General features: G+C 37.8%; 1 protein-coding gene across 4 annotated transcripts in view; it reads left to right on the top strand.

Annotated features, from left to right (window-relative positions):
- Rbcn-3B (WD repeat-containing protein Rbcn-3B) overlaps positions 1 to 10410 on the top strand; it is a 289137-nt gene that overhangs the window by 76330 nt on the left and 202397 nt on the right. For all 4 annotated transcript variants that reach the window (XM_089089568.1, XM_089089567.1, XM_089089565.1 and 1 more), the window contains exon 12: positions 7738 to 7958. In XM_089089568.1, coding sequence (XP_088945694.1) covers positions 7738 to 7958 — 221 coding nt within the window. The remainder of the gene's footprint in view (positions 1 to 7737; positions 7959 to 10410) is intronic.

Here is a 10410-nt window from a genome sequence, read left to right as displayed (position 1 = left end):
TGTGTGTGTGTGTGTGTTTGTTTGTGTGTGTGTGTGTGTGTGTTTGTGTGTGTAAGTTTTGGCGTGTGTGTGTAAGTTTTCGTGTGTGTGTGTGTAAGTTTTGTGTGTGTGTGTGTGTAAGTTTTTGTGCGTGGGTTTGTGTGAGTTTGTGTGTTCATGTGTAAGTTTTTGTGTATGTGTGTGTGTGTGTGTGTAAGTTTTTGTGTGTGTGTTAGTTTTGGCGTGTGTGTGTGAGTTTTTTTGTGTTCATGTGTAAGTTTTTGTGTTTGTGTGTGTGTGTGTGTGAGTTTTGTGTATGTGTGTGTGTGTAAGTTTTGGCGTGTGTGTGTGTGAGTTTTCGTGTGTGTGTGTGTGTGTAAGTTTGTGTGTGTGTGTGTGTGTGTAAGTTTTTGTGTGCTTGTTATTTTTTGTGTGGATGTTTGTTTTGGTGTGATTGTGTATTTTTTTGTGTGTGTGTGTGTGTGTGTAAGTGTTTGTGTGTGTGTGTGTGTGTGTGTGTAAGTTTTTACGTGTGTGTGTGATTTTTCGTGTTTGTGTGTGTGTAAGTTTTAGTGTGCATGTGTAAGTTTTGGTATGCTTCCCAAATCATAATTTTCTGAAAGGACACACCTATGAAAGGCTATGAAATCTAGCTTAGAAAGGTCAAAAATAGCAAATTAACCATCCCAAATCATAGGTTTCAGTCAACACACACCTACGAATGGCTATGAAATCCTGCTCAGAAAAGTCAAAAAATATCAACCCACACACCCCCAAATCATAGGTTTCAGACATCACACACCTACGAAAGACTAAGAAATCCGGTTATGAAAAGTCAGAAATAGCAAATTACATATCCCAAATCATAGGTTTCAGACAACACTCACCTATGAAAGTCTAAGAAACCTAGCTCAGAAAAGACGAAAATAGCAAACTACACATCCCAAATCATAGGTTTCAGACAACAAACACCTATGAAAGGCTAAGAAAACCAGCTCAGAAAAGTCAAAAGTAGCAATCCATCCACTCCAAATCATAGGTTTAAGACACTACACACCTATGAAAGACTAAGAAATCCAACTCAGAAAAGCCTGAAATAGCAACCCACACATCCCAAATCATAGGTTTCAGACACCACACACCTACGAAAGACTAAGAAATCCGGTTATGAAAAGTCGGAAATAGCAAATTACACATCCCAAACTATTGGTTTCAGACAACATTCACCTACGAAATACTAGAAAACCTTAGCTCAGAAAAGCCTGAAATAGCAAACTACACATCACAAATCATAATGTTCTGACAACACATACCTATGAAAGGCTAAGAAACCCAGCTCAGAAAAGACGAAAATAGCAAACTACACATCCCAAATCATAGGTTCCAGACATTACACACCTATGAAAGACTAAGAAATCCAACTCAGAAAAGCCCGAAATAGTAATTTACATATCCCAAATCATAAGTTTCAGACAGCATTCACCTACGAAATACTAAGAAACCTTAGCTCAGAAAAGTCTGAAATAGCCAACTACTCATCCCAAACTCGAAGTTTCAGACAACAAACACCTATGAGTGACTAAGAATCCTAGCTCTGAAAAGACCAAAAAGCAAACTACACCTCCAGTTACATACATCATTCACCTACGAAATACTAAGAAACCTTAGCTCATAAAAGTCTGAAATAGTCATCTACTCATCCCAAACTCGAAGTTTCAGACAACAAACACCTATGAGTGACTAAGAATCCTAGCTCTGAAAAGTCCAAAAAGCAAACTACACCTCCCAAATCATAATTTTCTGAAAGGACACACATATGATAGGCTAAGAAATCTAGCTCAGAAAAGTCAAAAATAGCAAATTAACCATCCCAAATCATAAGTTTCACTCAACACACATCAACGAAAGGCTAAGAAACCTAGCTCATAAAAGCCTGAAATAGCAAACTACTCATCCCAAACTATTGGTTTCAGACAACATTCACCTAGGAAATACTAGGAAACCTTAGCTCAGAAAAGCCTGAAGTAGCAAACTACACATCCCAAATTATAGGTTTCAGAAAACACACCTCAACGAAAGACGTGTGTTCGGGGAGAGCCTTTGTGGGTCTGTGGGTCCCTTGAGGGTCGGTGGTCCTTGGGGAGCTCGGGGGGACCTTTGGGGACGGGGGGTTGGGCTTGGGGGCCGGGGGTTGGCATTGGGGGGTCTGGGTGGGTCTTGGGGGCGCCGGGAGGGCCTTTGGGTGCCTGGGGGACATTTGGGGACCGGTGGAGGGCCTTTGGGACCCCGTTGGTCCTTTGGGAGCTCGTTGTGCCTTTGGGGGGCCCGGGGATGGCATTTGGGGGTCTGGGTGGGCCTTTGGGGCGCCGGTGGCCCTTTGGGAGCTTGGGGGGCCTTTGAGTGTCCGGGGGGACAGTTGGGAGCCTGGGGGACATTTGGGGCCTGGGGATGGCCTTTGGGGGTCTGGGTGGGCCTTTGGGGGACCGGTGGAGGGCCTTTGGGAGTTTGGGGGGCTTTGAGGACCGGGGGCTTCCTTCGGGGTTGGGGTATGGGGATCGGAACCCTTTGGATCGGGGTAGGGCGATCGGGGCTCTTTGGGGTTGTGGTTGGGGACCTCACAACACTGTTCAAATGGAACTTGTGTATTATAACGACCACACTCAAAAATCATCTTTTAAATCATCTTTTAAATCAACGTCTCTAACGGTTTCGCCGAAATAATTCCATAAAATGGATAAAACGGTTTCGCCCAAATAATCCCTAAAAGTAATTTCATCGTGTTCCTTTTGTTTGGCATCTCAGTACTTTCACATTTCAAATTTCTAGGAAACCCTTTCCTACGTTAATCTCTTCATCTCATAAATTTTCCTAGCTAAACTATTATGGTTTCGTTAGAATATCAATTTATCTCTCCGACTTAAAGCTTCGTGAAGCCGTATTTAAAAATAGAATTTCTATCTCTTTAGACTCCCGCATAATTCCAAGATAACAAGTGATGTCATTTATGATTCCTGACACTAAAGATCAATGAAGCCCTATTTAAAAATAGAATATTAATTTTTCTCTCTGTCCTAAAGAACGTTTATCCCTCAGACCTAAGATTAAAGAAGCCTTAATGTTTCTTAATTCTCCCCTTCGTGAATCAACAATTTCCCAGCAGATTATGTAAATCAAGTTCACTGGTCAGGCCTAAAGATTAAAGAAACCTTAATGTTTCTTAATTTCCTCTTCGTGAATCAACAATTTCCCCGCCGATTATGTAAATCAAGTTCACAGGTTAGGTTAGCCAAACAACAATGAAGCCATGTTTGTTTCATAATTTCCCCTTCGTGAATCAATAATTTCCCCTAGCGATTATGTAAATCCACGGAAATTCACTTCCCCCTCGAGTCCTAGATCAATAACATTGTTCCCGTTAGAATTCAATGCGCATGTGTAACCTTCGCCCCCCGAGTTATTACACATAGAAACAACAAATAAATCGATCTTAGAAAAAGAGGTCATTGAGCGATTACGTAATCTTTCCCCCTAGGGACTCTATGACCATATTGTTTCATAATTCCCCACGCTCGTGAATCAATAATTCCCCCATCGATTATGTAAATCACCCTCAAGTCATTCGCACGTGGCCAAACAACAACAGATCGATTGACATTGACAAACCCACATTAGACTCGATCGATAATCCTTGAATAAATTATGTCCAGTCATCCCCACGCTCGTGAATCAATAATTCCCCCATCGATTATGTAAATCACCCCTCATGTCATTCGCACGTGGCCAAACAACAACAGATCGATTGACCTTGACACACCCACATTAGACTCGATCGATAATCCTTGAATAAATTATGTCCCGTCAGCATTAAACTAAATTGTAGATGGCAGCAGGGGTGCGTGACACGAGCTTTAGGGTCACTTCTACTCACTCTACGCCCAAACTTCAACCCCCCACCTTTAATGTGCTAATATATAGCCCAAATTATTTATTTCCCATTTATTTTTCTGTTTCTTGATTCCGTTTGTCCAGATTCAATTTATGGGTGCAAGCCAGGGTTGAAACAACGCATGCCGAAATGTGTGGAAAATTTGTAGCCTAATTTGGGCTATATATTTTCACATTGGCGCTTATATGTGCAACATATTTGCACATATCAGCGCAATCAAATATTGTTAACTACAATTTTTCTGCATATTATGAAGTAAGTATTGTTTTCTTAACATGTTTCCTTCGCGATAGCCCCAATTGTAGGCTAATACCGCTTTTTTCTACTAAAGTACCACTCAAAAGGTTTTTTTTTCAAAATCTAACGGGGCAAAGAATCTAGGGGAGAAAGGCCCCTCCCCAATTTACGTCATTGATGTCCGGTTATAGCCATTATTATGAACGAAAATTGACTCATTTTTACGGTTTCCACTATTTTTTTATTTTTACCTTTTTCTCACTAACAGAATAATAACAAATAATAAATAGCAAACTTTTTGCTTATGACCTTGGAGTATATCCAAACGTTAGTGGGGGTGTGATAGTAAGAAGTTAAACTGGAGGGGATTTAAAAATCCATTAAAAGGCAAATGTCGAGAAAAAACATTTCCTGAATTTAATGCAGTAACAATTTTTTCGGTGTAGTGTTTGCATCCGCGAGGACACACAGTTATTGTCATCCAAATAACAACCCATTGCCTATCTTATAATGTGATATTTAAAAAATAACTTCTTATACTGTTTACCTATATTTTGCATAGTAATACTTACCTATGTTTTATATGGCTATACAATTATATGGCTTCCTAATCCTGACTTCACTTCTTCCTCGGTCTTTGTATAATGTATGGCTGAACAAAGATCAAAGTACTGCAAGCTCTATTTGCTTTTTCGGCATCGCAAGTGAAGATTCGAAGAATAAAAATATTATTGGATTACCCTTATCTAAACAAAATGATGCAAAAGCTGTTTTCTCATAATTGAAGATACTATGAATGTATAAGGATATTACATGCTGTTGCGAAAATGAATGTCAATAAAACCTGAAACAGTTGGTTTTTTACGAGGAAACATAGATTGCTATTGCTCATGAGCAACTTTTCTGAAATTGTCTTAATTTTTTTTTCTTTTTTTTTGCATAAACAGAACAGAAACAGGTACTTTGAAAACAGAACCGAAAACAGAAACAGTGCCGATGCTTAATCACAACAGCTTTCTGTAATTAAAAGACTAGTTGAATAATTGGGACGTTTGGGCAATTCCATAGGATGTTATATTGCACAAATATTTTTTTGAATAAGAGATTAAACAAATTTACACCTCCTCCTCCCCCAGCAGAAGAATATTAAATCTCCTTGCCCCACATCGTCCTTATTTTACCCCCTTGAAAAGGGCCTAAGTTTTAACTTCAAATCCTAAGCTGTTTTCGAGATATTGCAGATACGCTATTTCGATGACCTGGATACACACAATGTCTTTCGATTTGCCTCTCTTAAGTTAAAATTTGAAGTCTACTTGACTGCCACAAGATTCTCTGAAAGTCTCAACTCTATTTCCAAAGCCATTCGTGAGACATTGATCCAATATTATGGGTGTTACGGGGAATGGTTTTATAGTAGAAAAGGGGACGGGAGAGAAGCTGGTTTACTTTCAGCCCTTGAAAAGGGCCTTATAATTTTCAATTTTCAATCAAAAGAGCCCCCTCCCAAGTTTCTACGAAAACTCCTTCCATGCGACGCGGCCGGGAAAATCTTATTTGGACCCCCTTTTTTAGTGTGGGATAATGTTTTAGTGTGGGTAGTGTGGGATAATGTCGAACCAATTGCACACCCAACATTGAACAAGCTCCCCTTTCCATTACAAAAGCATTTTTTATTAAGTGCATTAGTTAAAGCCTTGCCCCAGAAGCTTTGGTTGTCTTGTCAACCCCAGAAGCATATTCGTGGGATCTTTCGACTATTTTGGACAAAATTGTAATTTCAAAATTTTTATCGGATGTCTTTGGGGGCTACTGGAGCTTGGGGTTACAGAAAAGGGCACGGGAGGGGTTTGGTGGCCCCCTAGTCATTTTAGACTCTTAAACAGGTAAACTAGAACTTTCAATGTTGAATAGAAACGGTTTTTTCCGAAGTTTCTACAACCGCTCCTTCCTTATGAAGCGACCGGGAAAAAGAAAATGATACATTGGAGGCTTATAGCTCTTTACCTAGGGAGCTAGTTTGCTGCCTGTGATTCACGAAATCCTCCTGTTGTTGCATGTCTGTTTTATTTTATTGTGATAGAATAGTTTTTGTTCCAACCTACTTTTGAATATACCATTCTTTTCCCAAAGTTTGAACGTACCATTTGAACATGAAATGTTTGAACTAACATGAATTTTGTTGCTTTTTCCTAATCATTACTGCCATGGTGGGATTCACCAAACTTAGTCAAAGCTCGGGCCACAAGGGCCTTTGCTCTAAATATTTCCTGATCATTATTGTGTTGCGGAGTACCAATACTTCTTTCGCAGCTGTTGTTTTTTTCTCTTGATCAACTGTTTGTAGCTCGGAAGTGATAAGAGGTGCAAACTCGACATTTTTCCTGTGTATGGGAATCGTGAAACCGGGCAGAAAAGATCCGGTGAAGTTCGTAAATACCCCGTAGTTGTCAAGAGAAAAAGTTTTTCCCTCGTGTTGTACATGGTTCCAAAGCAAAACTGCCTCAAATGAAAAGGTAAAATTTTTCAGAGCAATTTTATTTCGCACCCATTAACGTATCCCTCTGAGAACTGGAGAACAAATATCTGTATTTCTTCCAGATTTCTTCGAAATAATTGCGGAAAAGTTTGTCCCCTATGCCAAATTCCGATTTTTTAGTTGCTTTCTGAAATTTTGATTAATGCTCTTTTGTATTTTAATCAACTGATACTATAAAAATCACACAAGAAGACATGAACTTTCTTATATATGAAATTGCTTCATTCATTTAGAATAATATTCAAAGTTGTCATGACACGTCAATTTTGTTTTCTTTTTTTTCTAGACAAGGTAGAATTCTATTTTCCAAGCACTCATTGACAGATTTTGATGTTCTAACAATTCCTTGACTTCTTAGAGGTAACAATTTGTTCTAGGCGTGTAAAATTTTTTCTCAACGCAGATGCATGAATTATGATCTTCTAAGAACTGGAACTAACATTGGTTTTCCAAATGGATTTTTTTTTTTTTTTTGAAGTTCTGATTCTCCCGACTCCATACATTTTATCTAAGTAAAATGCCCTAAGTTCGAAGTTCAACTTTTCATATATCAAATAATTTTGAACACGTTTAATGCCATGAAAAGTAGGCAAAAAGGCATGTTCTCTTCTATATTTGAAAATGAACCTTACACTAAGAAATAAAAGTTTACACAATTATCGTTTTATGGATGTTCAGTAAATAGTACATAGTAACATAGTAAATATTACATAGTCTTAATGCAGGAAAAAAAAAACCATGCAGATACAGAGTTTGATGATTACTTCCTACACAGAACCTATTTCGAAATTTCTGTGATTACTCGTTGACCTTACAATTCACAACCTCCAATAATCATAGCGTATCTAAAAAAGTGATACGGAAGCATGTATATTTATTAGCTTGGATATATAGTTGCATTTGTTGTTTCGCAATCTGACCCATGGGCCAGGGTTGCTGCAACACTCCACGAGGCCTTGGCACCGTGGGCCTAGTTTTAATTGTGAATAAAGTGAAGTTAGAAAAATGTTTTTATTTTCCTGTTCTTGTGTTTTAGGTTTTCCACCCCTTCTTGTCATGAAAGGGCATAGAGGACGAGTGACTTGTTTGCTCTACCCACACCAGTTTAGCAATCGCTATGATTCATCGTATCTGATGTCAGGTGGTGTTGATTTTAGCGCTTGTCTCTGGGATCTACACACAGGAGCATTGCTTCATCGTTTTTGTGTTCAGGCTGGTGAAATAACACAACTTATAGTGCCTCCACCTAATTGTAGTGTAAGATATTTAATTTGTGTAGTTTGTGCCAGGCCTCCACTTCTAATGCATTGTTATGAATCCGATTGAGAGAGTTTCTTTAATCTCAAAGTATCCATAACTCTTAAAGTTGGACTCTAATTTAGGCTCCAACGTAATATTTTTTTTTTTAATCTGTAAGAAGAATTGAGCCTATTTTGAACTGCCCTAGTTTGAACAGCGCAATATACATATTTAGGGGGAGGGGATAGAGGGTGACCTTTGGCCCTCTCCCTAAAGTCACGAGACTGTTATGATGTGTCTTGTAATTTGCTTCTTTTATTTCTTAGTTGTATCCCCCCCCCTCCCCCTTAAATAACAATCCCCTCTTTGGTTTTGCACACGTTTTGTAATTCAGCAAGTTTAATGTACTAAGCAAGTTAACTTTGAATTATTCTTAATCATTGAATTCTTTACAGAATTGAACTGGTAGCCCTAAAATACTTTAGCCCTAAAGCTTATTTAAATGGAAATTTTCAGTTCTATCAAGTTATAACCGTCAAGGTATAACCGTTTAGTCTTAGGTGATATAAGCTGGTATTGATCTTGTACCCTCAATTGCTAGCATTTTCAACAGTGAAGTAACTACGAACTGCAACTTTTAAAAGCCCAAATTTTGTTTTTAGTCAGATTTAGATTTTGGGTGAAAAAATGAACTATTTTTGGTGGAAACGAGTATTGAGGTGGCAGCTAAAGTAGAGCAATAAATAAACTTAGAATGCCGGAATATTCACCGGAATTACACCGGAACATTTACTGTATTTCATGGATATTTCATCGTGCATGAACCTGACAATATTTTACAACACAACGGCTCTCATTCTCTTTAGTTTATATTTGTATTCATTTTGGGGCTCTTTCTTAAACTTACCCATTTTTTTTCAAAGAGGCACCATACACACTTGCACTTCGGTAATGGATTTCGTTTTGTTTTGAACCTTTTATTATGAATCATTTTTACCGCTGTGCAATGTAAGATTTTTTCAACTTCAGCGCACTAGTTAGTTGTTGTTTTTTTCGTTTCGCACCCCACTTGATTTAAAAGACTGCCTCAAGATAACTGGTGGATAAAATAGCTTGTCACAATGAAAATATTTCACACCACTCTTGCAGATTAAAACCTACATAATGAACGCGTCTCCGAATGGCAAAAAAAAGAAAAAAAAAGAAATAATATTGGCAATCATGGCTTTTTAAATTAGTTTGGAGAAATGAGTCAGATGTTGTTTTGACAAAAGCCTTTGATTATAAAGAAGCTTAAATACTTTTTGTTGTATAACTTTGTCTTGCTCAATGCTAAGCTGCTTACAAAACGGAAAAAAAAACTCGATTATATTATTGTAAATGTTTTAGTTTCTGAAAATTTTTTCAGGATCATTTTTTAAATTGTTTGAACGCAGAACAGGTCGCGCATAAATATAGCTAGAATTCATAATTATGGATTATAATCTAGAATTATAACCTAGCCTAAAACCTAAAGCATAATGTATTTGAACTTAATTAGATGTGAGATGTCAAACTATTATTCAGAAAATTGTGTTTTGTAAGCATAAAGTGCACTCAGGTACGAATCACAGAAGGGAGGGGGTCAGTAATATATCTGGTATTAGAATGGGTTTTATAAGAAAACGGGAAAAAGTGGTCATATTATTACAATTTTTCTTTTTTATTCTCAAAAATGTGCGAGGATTATATCAGTCGTGGTGTATGATCCGTCCGAATGGTAAGGCCTATTACTAACTTACCAACTAGCACCATGAATCTAACCAAGGTGTTAGGCTCGTGGACTATTGATCATTAGACTTTAGGGTTAGTCATTAGTCACTAACATCATAAGTCTTACCATGATTTTAGACTCATAAGCCTATTACTAACTTACTTACTAACACTATGAGATATTTTTCTAACAGTATGAGTCAGTTAATGCTAGTTTTTAGAATCGTTTGATTACAAAAATCGGTGTAAAATAAAGTCAGTTGAATACACCACCGCACAATGACACAATAACCAAAATTCAGAACTACCTCCTGTCAAACTAAAAATCTTTTAATAATCTTCTTGCTTAAGAGTGATCATTCAAAATATTATTCCGATTTTTGTGATTGCCTAGCTGAAGTGAACAATAACCCGTATCTTCAGTGGCGGAGCCCGAAAAAAGGCGAAAAAAAAGTGCATTTAGGCCACTGGCATTGACTGGTTTCAAAATATAAATAGGTATTACGGTCTGGTAAGGGCCCATTCATATCGAGATCTAATAGTATCGAGAATGAGCTAGTGCTAATTTGAGCCAATCGGAATTTTTCGTAAAATGTTTCGGCCAATCGGAAAATTCTAGGAAAAATCTCATTAGCTCAAATGAGGACTAGTTAAATCCCAGTATTAGTAAATCTTTTTGTGAATGGGCCTTAACTAGTTTCTGGTAATACCGATATTG

This window comes from Artemia sp. Qi Xiang Cuo, chromosome 5 (genome assembly GCF_049724085.1).
Source record: "Artemia sp. Qi Xiang Cuo chromosome 5, ASM4972408v1, whole genome shotgun sequence".
NCBI lineage: Eukaryota > Metazoa > Arthropoda > Branchiopoda > Anostraca > Artemiidae > Artemia > Artemia sp. Qi Xiang Cuo.
This window is presented reverse-complemented; position numbering and strand designations above follow the sequence as displayed.